The 20,219-nt window shown below is 46.9% G+C and overlaps 1 protein-coding gene across 1 annotated transcript in view; it reads right to left on the minus strand.

The window, feature by feature from the left end:
* The window catches only part of LOC134341384 (low-density lipoprotein receptor-related protein 1-like), a 286,341-nt gene that overhangs the window by 82,521 nt on the left and 183,601 nt on the right, over positions 1 to 20,219 (minus strand). Inside the window, exons 46-55 of the mRNA XM_063039246.1 lie at positions 17,379 to 17,507; positions 15,069 to 15,188; positions 10,462 to 10,575; positions 8,449 to 8,601; positions 6,517 to 6,639; positions 4,912 to 5,028; positions 3,622 to 3,750; positions 2,634 to 2,756; positions 2,184 to 2,324; positions 531 to 718 (exon numbers count right to left, since the gene is read on the minus strand). Of these exons, the coding sequence (XP_062895316.1) occupies positions 531 to 718; positions 2,184 to 2,324; positions 2,634 to 2,756; positions 3,622 to 3,750; positions 4,912 to 5,028; positions 6,517 to 6,639; positions 8,449 to 8,601; positions 10,462 to 10,575; positions 15,069 to 15,188; positions 17,379 to 17,507 (1,337 nt within the window). The remainder of the gene's footprint in view (positions 1 to 530; positions 719 to 2,183; positions 2,325 to 2,633; positions 2,757 to 3,621; positions 3,751 to 4,911; positions 5,029 to 6,516; positions 6,640 to 8,448; positions 8,602 to 10,461; positions 10,576 to 15,068; positions 15,189 to 17,378; positions 17,508 to 20,219) is intronic.

The following is a 20,219-nucleotide window of genomic DNA, read 5'->3' on the forward strand; positions in this document are numbered from 1 at the left end:
AAATGCTTTAAGATAGAACATAGATGAGCACTCCAACCTCGTCAATATCCCTCCCAACCTCAACATGCCTCCCTCTTCACTGCTCCTCCCTAACTGATACTACTCCCCCCTCACCCAGTACTCCTTTCTTGGGGCTCCTCCCTTCTGCTTGCCAACCCTCCCTCATCAAACCACCATCTTCCTTGCTGTCTGGTCATCATACCATCCATGTGCCCCTACCTCCTCTTTACCCTTCATACGGTACTCCTTCCTCTGCATTTCATCCTCACCTCCCTTCTCCCTCTCAGTGCTAGTGAGGCCCCTATTCTTCAGCTCCCATTCCTTCTCCTCATCACCCCACCTTCCTCATTGCCCATACATGATGCCCTTCCCAGGCCCCTTCCTCCTTAGCACCCCTCCAATGGCACACCCTCCACAGCAGCCTTTGCTGCCCCCTCCTCACCCTCATCATCCCTCCGCGACTTCCTCCATCGCCCCACCTCCCTCAATGCCTGTACACAGCACCCTTTGTGCGCCCCTCCTGCACTTACTTTGAACCCAATCTTCAAGTCCTCGCACTCCTGGGAGCAGCCACTCAATTCCCTGTTCAGACACTCGTCAATGAAGCAGTTCAGTTCATCAGAGCCGTCGCCACAGTCATTGCTGCCATCACACAGGTAGGTCTCATTAACGCAGATCCCGTTGTTGCATAGGAAGAACGACTCGTTGCATTTCTTCTCTGCAGGAAGAGGGCGGGATGGTGAGGCAACTGGTAACTGGTGCGAGGGAGCCATAGTCACAGCATAGCACAACATGGACACCAGCATTCCATCCATTAACTGTCCATACTTCTCAGTAAAGCAGCCAGCAGGATCAAAGACCCCACCCACCCCGGACTTCCTGTCTTCTCTCCCTCCCATTGGGCAGAAGATAAAAAAGCCTGAAAACACATACCATCAGGCCCAAGGACAACTTCACTGATATCAGACCATTAAATGGTCCCCGAGAACGAAAAGATAGACTGCTGAGCTCACAATCTAACTGATTGTCTGTCTGCGCTTTCTCTGTAACTGTGACACTTTATTCTGCATTTTGTTACTGCTTTTCCCTTGTTCTACCTCAAAGTACTGATGTGATGAAATGTTCTGAATGGATGGCATGTGAAGCAAATGTTTCACCATATCTTGGTACATTTGACAGTAATAAACCAATCTGCCAATTTCGCCACTTATCTGCATTACAAGATCAACAACACCTTTTATCTCCCCCTTCTATTGGGACAGTTAATAAAAATTCTAGAAGCTTTCAATGGTGCATCTATAAAAATTGGTGAGGTCAATGGGGATATGCCAAATTTCCTTAGCCTCCTAAGGAACAGACACGCTGAGGTGCTTTCATGGTTATGACACCTCTGAGTGAATAAACTTACTCTTTTCAACTTCCCTCCTCTATACCTTCAACTTACACAATTTTGTTGCTGATATACCTACTATACAGAAAAAAAGATTTTAGCCACCTATCCTATCTATGCCTCTTATAATGAGATATCCCCATTAAGAGAAGGATGTAGAGGCTTTGGAGAAGGTGCAGAGGAGGTTCACCAGGATGCTGCCTGGATTACAGGGTGTGAACTATAAGGAGAGGGTGGACAAAATTGGGTTGATTTCTCTGGAGCGGTGAAGGCTGAGGAGAGACCTGATAGAGGTTTATAAGATTATGAGAGGTGAAGATAAACATCCGATATCTATTTCCCCAGAGTTGAAATGTCTAATACCAGAGGGCATGCATTGAAGGTGAGAGAAGGTAAGTTTAAAGGAGATGTTTGGGGTGAATTATTTTACAGAGAGAGGTGGCTGCCTGGAATATGCTGCCAGGGATGGTGGTGGAAGCAGGTACGATAGAAGGGTTTAAGAAGCTGTTAGACACATAAATGAACAGAGAATGGAAGGATGTTAACATGATGTAAGCAGAAAGGATTAAGTTTAGTTAGATGTTTAATCACTCGTTTAATTAGTTCACCACACACATGAAGAGCTGAAGTGTTTGTTCCTCTGTTCTTCTCTATTTCCCTCCACAGATGCTGCCTAACCCGCTGAGGTCCCCTAACAGCTTACTTAACTTCTGCAACAGACAGTGAACAGAAAAACAAGGCTCACTGGGAAGGCTCCCACACACAAGTAGACAAAGAGGAACTTAACACGTACCAGAACCTGTGCAATGTGGGTTCCTGGGCGCCTCATCTGACAGATCGTGGCAGTCGAATTCCCCATCGCACTCCCAGTGACTATTGATGAGGCACCGGCCGTTGGCACACCTGAACTCAGTGGGGCCACAAGTCTGATACTCTGTAAAAGGAGGGAAGACTTCGCTCAGCTCAGCTAGGAAAGGAGTAACTTCCAGAGCTATGGGACCTGGGCAGCTGAAGTAGAAGAGGGAGAGATATGGGGAGGTGCACAGGCACCAGAGAAAGGGAATGGCATCAGGTACAGAGGTGATCACAATGACAGGGAGGGTGTATAAGGTCCAGTGGAGGTCACAGAGATGGGGAGGAGTGAAGGGGAAGGAGGGGACACAGAGATGGGGAGGAGTGTAGTGGAGAGAAGGAGTCAGCGTCGGGGAGAGGTGTGGAGGCAAGAGGGATGGAAAAAACTCACCACACTCAGGAGACTCGTCTGAGCCGTCGCCACAGTCATTGTCATGGTCACAGACAAAATGTTGGGGTATGCAGTGCCTGTTCTGACACATGAACTCTCCCTTATCACACGTGTTGTTGTAGACTGCAGGGAAGAGTAAAAGCTAAAGCCCATCCTCATTCATTCCCAACACAACGCCCCTCCCAGAGCATGACACTCCCTCCTCACCACCCCTCCCTCAGCATGACGCTCCCTCCTCACCGCCCCTCACACAGCGTGAAACTCCCTTCTCACCGCCCCACTCACAGCATGACACTCCCTCCTCACCGCCCCTCACACAGCGTGACACTCCCTCACCGCCCCTCCCAGAGCATGACACTCCCTCCTCACCACCCCTCCCTCAGCATGACGCTCCCTCACCACCCCTCCCTCAGCATGACGCTCCCTCACCACCCCTCCCTCAGCGTGATGCTCCCTCCTCACCACCCCTCCCACAGAACACTCCCTCCTCACTGCCCCTCCCACAGCATGATGCTCCCTCCTCACCGCCCCTCCCACAGCATGACGCTCCCTCCTCACCACCCCTCCCTCAGCGTGATGCTCCCTCCTCACCACCCCTCCCACAGAACACTCCCTCCTCACTGCCCCTCCCACAGCATGATGCTCCCTCTTCACCACCCCTCCCACAGCGTGACACTCCCTCACCGCCCCTCCCAGAGCATGACACTCCCTCCTCACCACCCCTCCCTCAGCATGACGCTCCCTCACCACCCCTCCCTCAGCGTGATGCTCCCTCCTCACCACCCCTCCCACAGAACACTCCCTCCTCACTGCCCCTCCCACAGCATGATGCTCCCTCCTCACCACCCCTCCCACAGCGTGACACTTCGTCCTCACCGCCCCTCCCACAGCCTGGCGCTCCCTCTTCACCTGCCCTCCCACAGCCTGGCGCTCCCTCCTCACCACCCCTCCCCATTCACTGATGGATCTCTCCCATTGCAATACACACCACAGCCAGCCGCCACACTCTCATCTGCACCATCCGGACAGTCCTTGTCCCCATCACATTTCCAAGCAGCTGGAACACACATGTGGGATCCCAAGCATTTCATCGAATCCGGTCCACACGTGGCCGTCGCTACAGGAGACACAAAGATAGGGACGTTAACAACCAAAGAGTAGTGGACTCTGCCCAATACATCATGGGCACATCCTTCCCCACCATCGGTAGTATCTACAGGCGTCACTTCTTCCTTTCAACCATTCGGTTTCTGAACCAACCAGCACAACCTTAAACCCTGCCTTGGCAATGAAACACAACAAGCCACAGGCCACAGACCACCTCTTGCACTAACCAGCCAGTTGTCTCTGATAGTGGGTCTGATGTCCTGTTTCACATTTTTTTTCACTTTATAGAATTTATGTTTAATTTTAGTTTTGTGTGTTGCCTGTTTCAACTTGCCTATGATGCTGCTGCAAGTTTGTCACTGTAAGTGAGCATAGAGTCAAAGAGCAAGGAAATGTGCCTTTCAGTCCAACTGGTTAGATTCCCACCTAAACTCGTCCCATTTGCCTGCGTTTGGTCCATATCTCTCCCCCCTGCCCCCCCCAAACCTTTCCCATCCATGTCCATGCCCAATTGCCTTTTAAATGTTAATGTACCTGCCTCAACCACTTCCTCTGGCAGCTCGTTCCATTTTCCCACCACCCTCCCGGTGAAGAAGTTGCCCCTCATAATCTTATACACCTCTATAAGGTCATCTTCCAGTCTCCTACACGCCGAGGAATAAAGTCACAACCTGCTCATCCTCCCTCTACATAACTCATCCCAAGAGTCCACACAACATCCAAATCTAAATCTCCTTTGCACCCTTTCCAGATGAATTGCATCGTTTCTATAGCAGGGCAACGAAAACTGAACACAATATTTCAAGTGCGACCTCACCGTCTTGTAAAACTGCAACACAGCATCCCAACTTCAATGCCCTGACCGATGAAGGTCAGCATACCAAACACCTTCTTCACCACTCTGTCTACCTGTGACACCACTTTGAATGAACAATACACTTGTACTCCTTGGTCCCCTGTTCCATCACGTTCCCCGGTGCCCCACCGTTCATAGTCTAAGTCCTACTTTGTGTTTTTTTTTTCCAAAATGCATCACCTGACACCTATCTACTAACTGTTCCTTCACCATTTAAATCCCAGACGGGACAGTACGGAAGGTGGAGGAGAATGGAGAGTGGCAAATGAAAAACCGTGGGAGATGACTCTCTCAGAAGGTCATGTGTATACTCACCACAACGTTCATCTTCATCTGAACCATCGCCACAATCATTTGCCCCGTCACAGACCCACCGGCTGGTGATGCACCGGTGATTATTGCATTCAAATTCAGAATAGCGGCAGAACTTATCTGCAGAAGAGAAGGAGATGTTCCTTATACCCTGCACCCACATATAGCACAACCCTAATCACCCTCTCAGTACATCGACACTTTGTACGACAATGGTCTTTGTTTCTTTTTCTGTTTCTTGAGCCCAGCACAGAGATGCAGTCACAAAGAAGGCATCCCAGGAGGTTAAGGAAGTTTGGCTTGTCACCAAACACTTCAACAAACTGCCATAGATGTACTGTTGGAAATGTACTGAGTGGTTGCATCACGGGCTAGTATGGCAATTTGCATGTGTAGGAACGTGATAAACTACAGAGTAGTGGACTCTACCCAATACATTACCGGAATATCCCTTCCCACCAACCGTACTGTTTACAGGAGATGCTGACTCAAGAAGGCAATGTCCATCGTCAAAGATCCTCAACATCCCATCGGACAGGAGATACAGAAGCCTGAAGTCCCACACCACCAGGTTCAGGAACAGCTATTTCCCTTCAATCACCTGGTTCCTGAACCAACCAACACAACCCTAATCACCACCTCAGTACAGCAACACTGTGATCTCAATAGACTTTATCTTCTTTCTGTTCTAATTATGTTCTTTCTTCAAAGCCTCTTCTCCCTCAGCAGGAAAAACAAACTTGTCATCTCCCTGCCAACCCTGAAACAATTGTTATCAATGCACCACACAATGTGTCCTGTCTGAATGCATCAGGGTTTGGTACGGCAACTGCTCTGTCGGTGTCCGCAGGAAACTGCAGAATGTTGTGGACACAACTCAGCACATCACAAAAACCACAGAAAACAACCTCTCCTCCACGGACTCTGTCTACACTTCTCACTGCCTCAGTGAAGCAGCCAGAATAATCAAAGACCCCACCCAGCCTGGACATCCTCTCTTCTCCCCCTTCCCATCAAGCAGAAGATACAAAAGTCTGAAAGCACGTTCCACCAAGGTCAAGGACAGCTTCTACCCCACTGTTATCAGACTATTGAACGGTTCTCTGGTACAATAACTCTTGATCTTACAATCTACCTTGTTATGACCTTGCACCTTATTGTCCACCTGGACTGCACTTTCTCTGTAGCTGTGACTTTATTCTGCATTCTGTTATTGCCTACCTTGTTCTACTTCAATACCAATGATCTGATCCGTATGGACAGCATGTAAGACAAGCTTTTCACTGTATCTCATATGGATGGCAGTAATCAATAAAGTTACGAATTTACCCGATGAACCTTTCCCATCCATCCAAGTTCTTGCTTGAGGACCTTTGAAACGAAACCCGACAATCACCCCTTGTACGGCAGATAGATCATCTGGGGATCCCAAGAGGTGGAGGGAGGGCTGACACAACTTCAATCATCAATGGACCTGAGGAGTCAAGGAGATTCTACCCGCTGAGCACTCACACCACTTCCTCTGCAAACTGACAAGGAGGAAGGAGGGTCCGGGACCCGTACAGAAGCCAGGAGGGAGGCAGGAACAGACAGCAGGTGGACACTTACTGCAGTGGGTCTCGTCTTCTCCCTTCTCGCAGTCCTGCTCCATGTCACAGACCCAGCTGGAGGGAATGCAGCGGCCACTCTGGCAAGGGAAGTAATTGGTGTTGCACTTGGAAGTCCGCGGGTCTGCAAGCGGGAAAACAGCAGCACGTTAATCTCACAGAAACCCCCAGCTCAAAAACAGGGAAACAGGCCCCTTGGCCTAATTTGTCTATGCAAGTTTCTATCCAAGCCAGTCCCATTAGGCTATATCCCTCTAAGTTCCCCAATCTTGTACCTGTCCAATTGCCTTTTACGTATACCTGCCTCAGCCCCTTCCTCTGGCAACAGGTTCCATATACAGACCACCCTTTGGGTGAAAAAGTTGCCCCTCTGGTCCCTATTACATCTTTCCCCTCTCAACCCCTGCCCTCCGGTTCATGATTCCCCAACCCTGGGAGAAAACAACTATGTGCCTTGACTCTATCTGAGCCCCTCATGGTTTGTACACCTCTATAAGGTCACCCCTCAATCTCCTGTGATCCAATGAATGAAGTCCCAACTTGCCCAACCTCTCTCGAGTCTCAGCAACATGGTCGTAAATCTGCTCTGCACCCTTTCCAGCACAATGGCATCTCTTCCTACGGCAGGGCGACCAGACCTGAACACAACACTCTGAGTGCAGTCTCATTAACAACTGCAACATAACCTCCCGATTTCTATACTCAGTGCCCCGACTGATGAAGACCAGCATGCCAAGGGTCTTCTACACCAGCCCTGTATACCTGCACAAGATGCTGGTGAGACCACTTCCGGAGTATTGTGTACACTATTATAGGCAAGATATCATTCAGACGGGAAGAGTAGAGCTCGCCAGAATGTTGCCAGGACTTGAGGGCCCCAGTTATGGCGTGAGGAAGGGTAGGTTGGGACTGTATTCCTTAGAGCCTAAGAGACAGGGCTAGATTGAATGGAGGTGTATGATATCATGATAGACACAGTCTTTTCCCAGGGTTGGGGAATCAAGAACGAGAGGGCATAGGTTTAAGCGGGAGGGGGGAGATTTAATAGGAACCTGAGAGACAACGTTCACAATTTCCTGCACCATTTAAACCCTCTGGGACCCCATTTCTTCCTCCCTTTAAACCCACTGGGGCCTAGTTTCCCATTCCCACCGAAGTTCTGTTTCCTGCTCCTTTTAAACCCACCAGATCTCACTTCCCATATCCTTTAAACCTTCTGGCGTCCCATTTCCGACACCCTTTAAACCCTCTGGGGTCCCCATTTCCTGCTCCCTTTAAACCCTCTGGGGTCCCATTTCCCGCTCCCTTTAAACCCTGCAGGATCACTGTTACCCACTTCCTTTAAACCCTCTGGACCTCACCTCCCACTCCCTTTAAACCCACCGGACCTCACTTCCCAATTCCTTTAAACCCTGCAGAGTCCCTGTTACCCACTCCTTTTAAACCCACCACCTCACTTCCTGCACCATTTAAACCCTCTGGGGTCCCATTTCCCGCTCCCTTTAAACACTGTAGGGTCCCTGTTTCCTGCTCCCTTTAAATCCTGCAGGGTCCCTGTTTCCGGCTCCCGTTAAGCCCTGCAGGGTCCCTGTTTCCCTCTCCTTTTAAACCCACTGGACCTTACTTCCTTCACCGTTTAAAACCCTCTGGGGTCTCACTTCCAGCTCCCTTTCAACCCTGCAGGGTCCCTGTTTCCCACTCCCATTAAACCCACTGGGGATCCATTTCGTGTTGTATTTGATTTTACAGGGGTAACGTTTCCTGCTCCACTAAGGCTCAGAAGGGGCCTCGGTGGCTGTACTCTCTCTAGCAGCCTCGAGGCAGTATAAAGGGAAAGTATCTCACACCCACCTTCAAGAGGGGTATGCCAAGGAAAAGGAGTTGGTACTGCTCTGACCAGGCAGTGAAGAACACGGAGATACAAGCTGCTCACCTGGGCAGTTTTGCTCATCTGAGTAATCCCCACAGTCGTTCGAGCCGTCACATTTCCAGGAGGGCAGGTAGCAGAGGGTGGTGGCTGGGCACTTGATGAATGAGTCAGCCTTCACCCCAAGCTTGAAGTAGTGAACACAGTCTGTGACTGTCGCTGAGAAGGAAATGAGAGGAAGGTGGGGAGGGATGAGGGCAGAAAGGGATGTGGGAGATTGTTGAGGGAGAGGGAGGGAACACAAGTTTGATGTTTAAAAGTTTCTGCATTACATTAAGAAAAGTAACCTTTTATGCATATGCATATACACACACACTATTTAACATTCACAATTATAGGAAAGGACCCTTCAGACCAACCAGAATCTACTAGCCCAGCTGTCTAAAGTTCTCAGCCATCCCCTTCTGTTCCCTCTCCTTTCCTCACTGGTCCATACTCCTTCTCAAACCCCAGCAGAGAAACTGGAGAGGGTGAAGAAGAGGCTTATAGGTGCTACCTGGATTGGAGGGCGTGAGCTATAAGCAGAGGTTGGATGAACTTGGGTTGTTTTCTCTGGAGCAGCAGAGGCTGAGGAGAGACCTGACAGAGGTTTATAAGATGTGCTACCAGGGGTGGTGGTAGGGGCATTCAAGAGGCTGTTAGATAGAGATGGATGTGCAGAGAATGAAGGATATGGACATTGTGTAGGCAGAAGGGATTAGTTTAAGTTAAGTGTTTAATTACAGATTAAGCACCCCTTATCCAAAATGCTTGGGGCTGGAAGTGCTTTGGATTTTGGAATATTTGCATCTATAATGAAATAGCTTGGGGATGGGACCCAAGTGTAAACACAAAATCCATTGATATTATATATACATCTTGTACATAGATCCTGAAGAGGTAGTTTTATGTAATAGATTTACTAATTTTATGCATGAAACAATAACGAGCACATTGAACCATCAGAAAGGTAAGCTATCCCTACCTCAGCCACCCAGGTGGACAGTCAGTGGCTGTTTGGCATAAACATCATACCCAACTCTGAATTTATGTGCTACTGGTGAGCAGTCTTTACCTTACACTCGTTCATCACACATAACAGTAAAAATTATTACATACATTATTATAATGAAAATATAATGTGCGCAGGACAAAAGCAGCACAGTAGTATTCAGAGAATAGTTGAATCAGCTGTGTACAACAGCATCTTCAGTCTCCACCTACCATGCCGTGTTTTGATTAAAATACTGTATTTGTACTTCACTTTTTTATGTTTTATACAAGGTATAAAAACAAAAGATTGAATTTGATTAGAGGTAAATTACATGCCCCACTTGGGGTATGTGAGATCACCTCTCGGAACTGTATGTGGTGTGTAGAAGCCTGCACATCACCTGGGAACTTTTCTAGCGCATTGTAAAATTTTCCACTTGTGGCATATGTCAGTGCTCAAAAAAACTTCAAACTTCAGAGATTTTCAGATAAGGGGGAATGCTCAACCTGTAGGTTAGCACAGACAAGGTGGTGTGAAGGGCCTATTTCATGCTATTCTATTTTCTATGTAAACACATCTCAGTCACACTGCAGTGCCACTACAGGCCAGTGGATGGTGCTCCCTAAAACACAACCCCACCCTGGGGTAAAAGACAGTGTGCGTTGCATTCACCCTATCTATGCCCCTCGTGGTTTTATACACCTCGATACAGACACACCTCCAAAAGGTCACCCCTCAGTCCTACACACTCCCTGCCACCCTTCCCTCAGCTGAAAGCACGTACCACCAGGCTCAAGGACAGCTTCTAACCCACTGTTATAAGGTCGATTGATTGATTGCAATGATTTGATCTGTATGAACAGTATAGAAGACAACTTTTTCACTGTACATTGGTACCTGTGACAATAGTAAACCTATTCCAATTCCCTCCTCTCGGCATCTGCCACAGTTCAGTGCTCCCACCCTACTGAACCCTGTGCAATACCCCCCTCCCCACAATCCCTTCCGCAGCCTCCAGTGCAGATTGGGAGTTTGGAATCACTTACAGCAGTTCATCTCATCTGAGGCATCGGGACAGTCTACAACCTGGTTACAACGCGTTGAGTTTCCCACACAGGTTCCATCTCGGCACCGGAGTTCTTCCAACGTGCACGTCGTCTCTGCAATAGGTTTAGTAAGTTTACCCCTTGCAGCAGCATAATTCACATGAACTTTAATTACACATATTTAAACTTTAGTTAATTACATAAAACAGACCTAACAACGTCTGTGCAATTGGAGGGAAGTGTGGATCCTGCAGTAGGATGAGGCTTTTCAGGTCAGTTCAAGGACTGGAAGGCAGTGGGGAAGAGGCTGTTGTTGAAAGAATCATAAAATTCCACAGCTCAGAGACAGGCCTTTCAGCCCCACTAGTCCATGCCAGCCTGGACTTCGACCTAGTCCCATCTATCTTTTCCTGAACTATAACCATCCGTACCCTTCTCACTCACTTACCTATCCAAACTTCTCTTAAATGTTACAACTGAACTCACATCCACCACTTCCACTGGCAGCTTATTCCTCACTCGCACCATCCTTTGAGTGAAGAAGTTCCCCTCAGATTCCCCTGAAGTATTTCACCTTTCACCCTAAACTCTAGTTCTAGCCTCAACCAACCTGAGGTGAAAGCCTGCTTGCATTAACCCGATCTATACTCCTCATTAATTCTGTGAACTTCTAAAAGATCTCCCCTCACTCTCCTACGCTCCAGGGAATAAAGCCCTAACCTGGTCAACCTTTCCCTATAACTCAGGTCCTCAAGTCCTGACAACATACTTGTAAATTTTCTCTGTACTCTTTCAACCTTATTGACACTTTTCTGTAGGTAGGTGACCAGAACTGCACACAATACTCCAAATGTGGCTTCACCAACAATTTATATGACCTTAACAAAACATCTTAACTGCTGTACTCAATACTTTGACTTCTGCTAAGCCAATGCTGGATACAATTGACTATTTCATTTAGAATGTTAACCAACTTAATGAATTAGACCAGCCTCACATATGGGACTGAGAGGTAGGAATGGGGAATATTTTATTCAGAAGCACACACGAAGTAGTGGAGGAACTCAGTGGACCAGCAGTGTCTGTGGAATGAAATAAACATTTGACTATTTGGGTCAAGACCTTTCCTCTGAACTGGAGGGGAGATAGCCGGTTTGAAGAGGTGAGGGATGGGGGAAAGAACTGGCAGGTAGTGGGTGGAGAAACACACACAAAGCAGTGGAGGAACTCAGCAGGTCAGGTAGCATCTATGGGGAAATGAAGAGTCACCATGCTGAAACCCTTTATCAAGACTGGAAATAAAGGGGGGGCAGAAGGTAGGTTAGAGCATAAGCTGACAGGTGATGGGTGAATCCAAGCAAGGAGGAAAAGTAGGTGGATGGGGGCAGAAGGGGGAAGTGAGATTGATGTATTAAGGTGGAAGGTGATAGTGGAAGAGGCAAAGGGCTTCAAAACAAGGAATCTGACAGGAGAGGACAGTGGACCAGGGAATAAAAGGAAGGTGGTGGGGAATCAGTGAGAGCGAGTAGGCTGTTGAGGATAGAGGAGGGTGATGGTGTTCAGTGTCTTGGTACGTATGACAAAATAAACCTATTCCAACGGAAAGTGGACTTAGAAACACCAGCCACTAGGAGATCCCGGCTGGTGGGGGCAAAGTGGTTTCCTGCCCCTCGCCACCCTCCTTCCCCTGTCAAGCCGTGTCTGTACTCACCGACGCAAAAGAAACTGCATTGAGAGTGCTGGACACCATGAATGGGACTGACAGATTCACAAGGATTGCCTCACCCGGAAAGGGGTTCTACTTGTGCAATTGAATCTTGGATTTCATCACTTGCAGATTCCAGTCAGTTCGGATTGGCAAAATAACCCCTTCCACAATTTCCATCAGCACAGCAGCACCACAGGGATGTGTACTTACTCCCTGCCCTACTCGCTTTACACCTTTGACTGTGTGACTAGGTACAGCTCCAACACCATACACAAATTTGCTGATGACACCACTGTTGTGGGTTGTATCAAAGGAGATGATGAATCAGCATACAGGAGGGAGACTGAATACTTGGCTGAGTGGTGTAACAACAACCCCCTCTCACTCAATGTCAATAAGTCCAAGGAACAGACTGTAGACTTGAGGAGAGAGAAACCAGAGGTCCATGAACGAGTAATCATCGGAGAATCAGAGGTAGAGAGGGTCAATATTTTTAAATTCCTGAGTGTCACTATCTCAGAGGACTGTCCTGGACTGGACCCATCACGTAAGTATTATTGCAAGGAAAGCACGACAGCACCTCTACTTGCTCAGGAGCCTGCGGAGGTTCAGTATGTCATCAAAAACCTTGTCAAACTTCTATGGATGTGTGGTGGTTGCATTACAGCCTGGTATGGGAACACCAATGCCTTTGAATGGAAAATCCTACAAAAGGTAGTGGATTTGGCCCAGTACATCATGGGTAAAATAAGAAGGGTGGGAAGCAGCAGAAAGGAAACCATAGACCTGTTAGCCTGACATCAGTGGTTGGGAAGTTGTTGGAATCAATTATTAGGGATGAGATTACGGAATACCTGGAGGCACATGACAAGATAGGCCAAAGCTAGCAGGGTTTCCTGAAAGGAAAATCCTGCCTGACTAACCTACTGCAATTTTTTGAGGAAATTACAAGCAGGGTAGACAAAGGAGACGCAGTGGATGTGGTGTACTTGGATTTTCAGAAGGCCTTTGACAAGGTGTTGCACACGAGGCTGCTTAGCAAGATAAGAGCCCATGGAATTACAGGGAAGTTACTAACATGGGTGAAGCACTGGCTGATCGGCAGAAAATGGTGTGGGAATAAAGGGATCCTATTCTGGCTGGCTGCCAGTTACAAGTGGAGTTCCACAGGGGTCGGTGTTGGGACCGCTGCTTTTTACGATGTATGTCAATGATTTGGACTGTGGGATTAAGGATTTAGGCTAAATTTGCCAATGATACAAAGATAGGTGGAGGAGCAGGTAGTGTTGAGGAAACAGAGAGCCTGCAGGGAGACTTATATGGGGGAATGGGCAAAGAAGTGGCAAATGAAATACAATGTTGGAAAGTGTATGGTCACGAACTTTGGTGGAAGAAATAAATGGGCAGACTATTATTTAGATGGGGAGAGAATTCAAAATGCAGAGATGTAAAGGGACTTGGGAGTCCTTGTGCAAGATACCCTAAAGGTTAACTCCAGGTTTAGTTAGTAGTGAAGAAGGCAAATGCAATGTTGACCTTCATTTCTAGAGGTATAGAATACAAGTGCAGGGATGTGATGTTGAGGCTCTATAAGACACTCGTGAGACCACACTTGGAGTACTGTGTGCAATTTTGGGCTCCTTATTTTAGAAAGGACATACTGACATTGGAGAGGGTTCAGAGAAGATTCACGAGAATGATTCCAGGAATGAAAGGGTTACTGTATGAGGAACGTCTGGCAGCTCTTGGGCTGTATTCCCTGGAGTTCAGGAGAATGAGGGATAGAAACATTCCGAATGTTAAAAGGCCTGAACAGATTAGATATGACAAAGTTATATCCCGTGGTAGGGGAGTCTAGGACAAGAGGACACAACTTCAGGATTGAAGGACGTCCATTTAGAACAGAGATGTGGAGAAATTACTTTAGTCAGAGGGTGGTAAATCTGTGGAATTTGTTGCTACGAGCGGCTGTGGAGGCCAAGTCATTGGGTGCATTTAAGGCAGAGATAGATAGGTTCTTGATTAGCCAGGGCTTCAAATAGTATGGGGAGAAGGCAGGGGAGTGGGATGACTGGAAGAATTGGATCAGCCCATGATTGAATGGCGGAACTGACTCAATGGGTCAAATGGCCTACTTCTGCCCCTATATCTTATGGTCTCTCAACCACTGAGCATAGCTACATGAAAGGTTGCCATAGAAAAGCAGCATCCATCATCGAAGATCCTCACTACCCAGGCCATGCTCTTTTCTCACTGCTGCATCAGGTAGAAGGTACAGGAGCTTCAGGTTCAAGAGCAGTTACTACCCCTCAACCATCGGGCTCTTAAACAAAAGGGGATAGCTACACTCATTTAAGGACTCTGTTATCTTGTTATTTCATGCTCGTTATTTATTGCTATTTATTTATATCTGTATTTGCACAGTTTGTTTACAGTTAATAGTTCCTGATGTTTACAGCTTACAGTTACTGTTCTATAGATTTGCTAAGTATGCCCACAGAAAAAGAATCTCAGAGTTATATGTGGTGACGTGTATGTACACTGATGATAAATTTTACTTCGAACTTTGCTTGCTGCCAACTGTCACAGCTCAGGCACTGGGAGTTTGTGCTGGGGTACCCACTAAAGCTTGGAGCAGCCAATACGAAAGGCCTGTGGGGAAGGACTACATTCTGGGCTTCTTCTTCTACCACAAGCCAGGACACGAGAAAGCTCCTGCAATGACCGCAGCTCCCCTCCCACATAGATCTCTCCTCACCACTCCCTCCTCAACATGCCCTACCCACAGTGTGGTGCTCCCTTCCTCACCGCCACTTCCACGGCTCACCAGCCTCAGCGCCTCCGCCCCCCCCCACCGCTTGACCGCCCCTCCTCTCGCCCCCTCAAACTGGAAACTCACTGTTGCAGAAGGCCTCGTCAGAATTATCACCACACTCGTCCACGCCGTTGCACCAGTTTCCAACAGGGACACACCGTCCATTCAAGCAGCGCCTGTAGCCCTTCTTACACTTGCGGTTGCCTGAAAGACACAGAACCACTGACTGCATGGGGTAAGGTCAAGCAAATTTGGTATGACAACAGCCTTCCCGCAACGTCAGCAAACAAAAGAGCTGGTCATTAATTTCAGAAAGGAGTGCAGTGTATATGCTGCTGTTTACACCAATGGTGTTGAGGTTGGGAATGTTGACAGCTTCAGATTCCTGGAAGTGAACATCACAAGTAGCCTGTCCTTGTCCAACCATGTTGAGATCGTGACTAAGAAGCTTCACTGTAATCCTTACTGCTAAAGGAATATGGCAGATCCCAATTGACCATTACCAATTTTTATTGATGCACCTTAGAAAGTACCCCATCGAGATACATCACGGCTTGTTATGGCAACTGCTCTGCCTGTGACCACAAGAAACTGCAGAGAGTTGTGGACACAGCTCAGTACAACACAGAAACCAGCCTCCCCTCCATGGACTCTGTCTACACTTATCACTGTTCGGTAAAGCAGCCAGAATAATCAAAGACCCCACCCACACCAGACATTCTCTCTTCTCCCCCTCTCCCGTCGGGCAGAAGATACAAAAGCCTGAAAGCTCACACCACCAGGCTCAAGGACAGATTCTATTCTGCTGTATAGGACCATTCAACAGTCCCCCAGTACGGTAAGATGAACTCACAATCTACCTTGTTATGATCTTGCACTTTACTGCACCTTCCCTGTAACTGTAATACTTCTGCATTGTTATTATTGCGTTTCCATTGTTCTGATGCAATGAAATGATCTGTATGGGTGGCATGCAAAACAAAGTTTTTCTCTGAACCTCAGTATATGTGATAACAATAAACCAACTTACCAAACCCATTCAACCTCTGCTGGTCAGAGATGCTAACAGTCTGGATGAGAACATAGGAGGTCACGGTTTACTGCGCTTGTGGACAGTGAAGAAGATTGTTCAAGGTTTTAAAGGTGATGCAGGTCAACTTGGGAAATGGGCCAAGGAACAGCAGGGGAATTTAACTCAGTAGATGAGAGTAAGGTGGTAGATATTCACTTCAGCAAGGGCCTTCGGATGGTCCCAAATGGTAGGCTTGTCTGGAGGGATAGGTCTCATGGAATATGGCAGAGCTTGTTAGTTTAATTCAAACTTGCCTTGGAGGTAGGAAGCAAAAAATGGTGGTTGAAGGTTGTTTTTTGGAACAGAGCTGGTGACTAGTGGTGTGCTGTAGGGGTCAGTCTTGGGACCCTTCTTATTTGTTATTTATATAAATGATTTAGAAGTGAATGTACAAGGCTTGATCAATAAGATTGCAGATGACATGAAGATAGGAGATTTGGTTAATAATGAGAAAGTTTATTGTAGATTACAGGGGGTCTTGAACAGTTAGGGAAGTGGCTCGAGGAATGGCAAATAGATTTCAGTATATATATGTGAGCTGATGAATTTTATAATGTCAAACCAGCATAGGTATTATTCCATGCACAGTTGGGAACTCTGGAGCGTAATGGATCAAAGGGACCTCGAAGAACAAATGCAGAATTCATTAAAACCTGCATCACAGGTAGACAGGGTGGTGAAAAAGATGTTTAATGCACTGGCCTTCATCAGTCAGGGCATTGAATGGTGGGACATTATGTTAACAATTGTATAAATCATTGGTGAAGCCACACTGGAGTACTGTGTACTGGTTTAGCCACCTGTTATAGAAAAGATGTGGTTAAACTGGAAAGAGTACAGAGGAGATTTAAGAGGATATTGCCAAGACTAGAGGGCTTGAATTATGGGAACATAGGAGAATGACGGACAATCTTATAGAAATGTTTAAAATTTTAAGAGGCATAGATAAGGTGTACAGTACTAGATTTTTCCTCAGGGGAGTCCAACGCCGGGGAGCATAAACCAGTGTTTAGGATGAGAGGGGAAAAGATTTAAAAGGGACCTGAGGGGTACCTTTTTCTGCCCGGAGGGTGGTCTGTATGTGGAATGAGCTGGCAGAGGAAGAGGCTGAGATAGGTACATTAACAACATTTAAAAGACACTTGGACAGGTACATGGATAGGAAAGGTTCAAAGGGATATGAGCAAACATAGGTAAATGGACTATAGATAGGAATATACATAGGCTTAGATGAGAATCTGGAACAGTATGGACATGCTGGGCTGAAGGGCCTGTTTCCACACTGCACAACTCTGTTGCAGATGGCTCACGAGGCAACTTACTGCAGAACGATGGCTTCTCGTCAGATCTGTCCTTGCAATGAGCCACTCCATCGCAGGTTAGACTGTAGTTGACACAGTCCCCATTACCACACTCAAACTCGCTGTAGAGGTTGCAACTGGAATTGGGAGCTGGAAGACAGGGAGAGAAGCGGGAGATGAGGATAGAAGGAACAGGAGCACACCACCTGAAATCCCACACCTTCAGGTTCAGGAACAGCTATTTCCCTTTAACCATTCAGTTCCTGAACCAACCAGCACAACCCTAATCACCACCTCAGTACAGAAACACTGTAACCACTTTGCACTACAATGGATTTCATTTTTGTTCTAATTGGTTTTTTTTTGTAAAAATTAAGCATAATTTATGTTTAATTTATGTATTTCTTGTTAAAGTTACTTATTTAATGCTACGATGCTGCTGCGGGTAAGTTTTTCTTGCACCTTATTCATGTGACTGTAGCTATGTGTCCTTCAGGAAGTCTGGTACGACAATTCAAATGCACAGAAACATAAGAAGCTGCAAGAGAGTAGTGGACTCTATCCAATATATCACGGGCACTTCCCTCCCCACCAAAGGAGGTAAGGGAGGGTACTAGCTATAAAGGAGAAGTTGCAAAAACTTGGGCTGTTTTCTGTGGAGGGGCGGCAGTTGAGGGGAGATTTATAAAATTATGGGAGGCATATATAGGGTGAAGAGAATCTCTTTTTTTTTCCAGGGTAAAAATCTCTAGAGGACAGTGCACTTAAGGTGCGAGGAGAAAAGCTGAAAGTGATATGTGGGGGGGAGGGTGTGGGGGAATAATTTTTTTCATGCAGAGGGGTGGGTATCTGGAATGCGCCGCCAGAGTTGGTGGTGGAGGCAGATACGGTAAAGGGGTACTAACACAGGCACATGAATGTGCAGGGAATGGGGGGGATATGGATCACATACAGGCAGAGAGATTTAATTTAAGTGGGCACACTGATAGTTGCACCATTGTGGGCCAAAGGGACTGTTCCTGCACTGTCCTGTCGAGCCAGTCCTGATTTGATTTCCCAAAAAGCACCACCTCACAGGTTCAAGGCAGAATTGAGGCCCAATCACCTAAGCTAATGTCTGATCGATCTAAGTGCCAGGCCGATATGGAAAGGTCGGTTATAGACTGAAACATGGCAGCAGGGTCCACATCCAGAGCATATCAAAGCAACAGGCCCAGGTCCAAGAATAAAGAACGACCCCATGTTTGGATGATTTAAACACTGGGCCAGATAGACTGAAAAGGCAAGTTGTCAGGAAGGACCAGAGAAGAGGGCTGGGCCAGTTGTGCTCACTGCTCTGTTACGTTTACTCGGCTTTGCAGTGAAATGAGGCTGAGGCTGTGGCCTACTCTGGCTGCTCCGGGCTTTGTCTACGGACTCATTTTTGCTTTGAATCCTACTCCCTTACTTTTATTGTTTACCATAGAACCATAGAACATTACAGCACAGAAACAGGCCTTTTGGCCCTTCTTGGCTGTGCCAAACCATTTTTCTGCCTAGTCCCACTGACCTGCACCTGGACCATATCCCTCCATACACCTCTCATCCACATACCTGTCCAAGTTTTTGTTAAATGTTAAAAGTAAGCCCGCATTTACCACTTCATCTGGCAGCTCATTCCACACTCCCACCATCCTCTGTGTGAAGAAGCCGCCCCCCCAATGTTCTCTTTAAACTTTTCCCCCTTCACCCTTAACCCATGTCCTCTAGTTTTTTTTCTCCCCTAGCCTCAGTGGAAAAAGCCTGCTTGCATTCGCTCTATCTATACCCATTATAATTTTATGTACCTCTATCAAATCTCCCCTCATTCTTCTACGCTCCAGGGAATAAAGTCCTAACCTATTCAACCTTTCTCTGTAACTGAGTTTCTCAAGTCCTGGCAGCATCCCTGTAAACCTTCTCTGCACTCTTTCAACCTTATTAATATCCTTCCTGTAATTTGGTGACCAAAACTGAACACAATACTCCAGATTCAGGCTCACCAATGCCTTATACAACCTCATCATAACATTCCAGCTCTTATACTCAATACTTTGATTAATAAAGGCCAATGTACCAAAAGCTCTCTTTACGACCCTATCTACCTGTGACGCCACTTTTAGGGAATTTTGTATCTGTATTCCCAGATTCCTCTGTTCTACTGCACTCCTCAGTGCTTTACCATTTACCTTGTATGTTCTACCTTGGTTTGTCCTTCCAACGTGCAATACCTCACACTTGTCTGTATTAAACTCCATCTGCCATTTTTTAGCCCATTTTTCCAGCTGGTCCAAGTCCCTCTGCAGGCTCTGAAAACCTTCCTCGCTGTCTACTACACCTCCAATCTTTGTATCATCAGCAAATTTGCTGATCCAATTTACCACATTATCATCCAGAACATTGATATAGATGACAAATAACAATGGACCCAGCACTGATCCCTGTGGCACACCATTAGTCATAGGCCTCCACTCAGAGAAACAATCCTCCACTACCACTCTCTGGCTTCTTCCATTGAGCCAATGTCTAATCCAATTTACCACCTCTCCATGTATAGCTAGCGACTGAATTTTCCTAACTAACCTCCCATGTGGGACCTTGTCAAAGGCCATACTGAAGTTCATATAGACAACATTCACTGCCTTCCCTTCATCCACTTTCCTGGTAACCTCCTTGAAAAACTCCAATAGATTAGTTAAACATGACCTACCACGCACAAAACCATGTTGACTCTCCCTAATAAGTCCCTGTCTATCCAAATACTTGTAGATCCTATCTCTTAGTACTCCTTCCAATAATTTAGCTACTACCGACATCAAACTTACCGGCCTATAATTACTTTTA

The sequence above is a fragment of the Mobula hypostoma genome (assembly GCF_963921235.1).
Source record: "Mobula hypostoma chromosome X1 unlocalized genomic scaffold, sMobHyp1.1 SUPER_X1_unloc_1, whole genome shotgun sequence".
In the NCBI taxonomy this organism is placed as follows: domain Eukaryota; kingdom Metazoa; phylum Chordata; class Chondrichthyes; order Myliobatiformes; family Myliobatidae; genus Mobula; species Mobula hypostoma.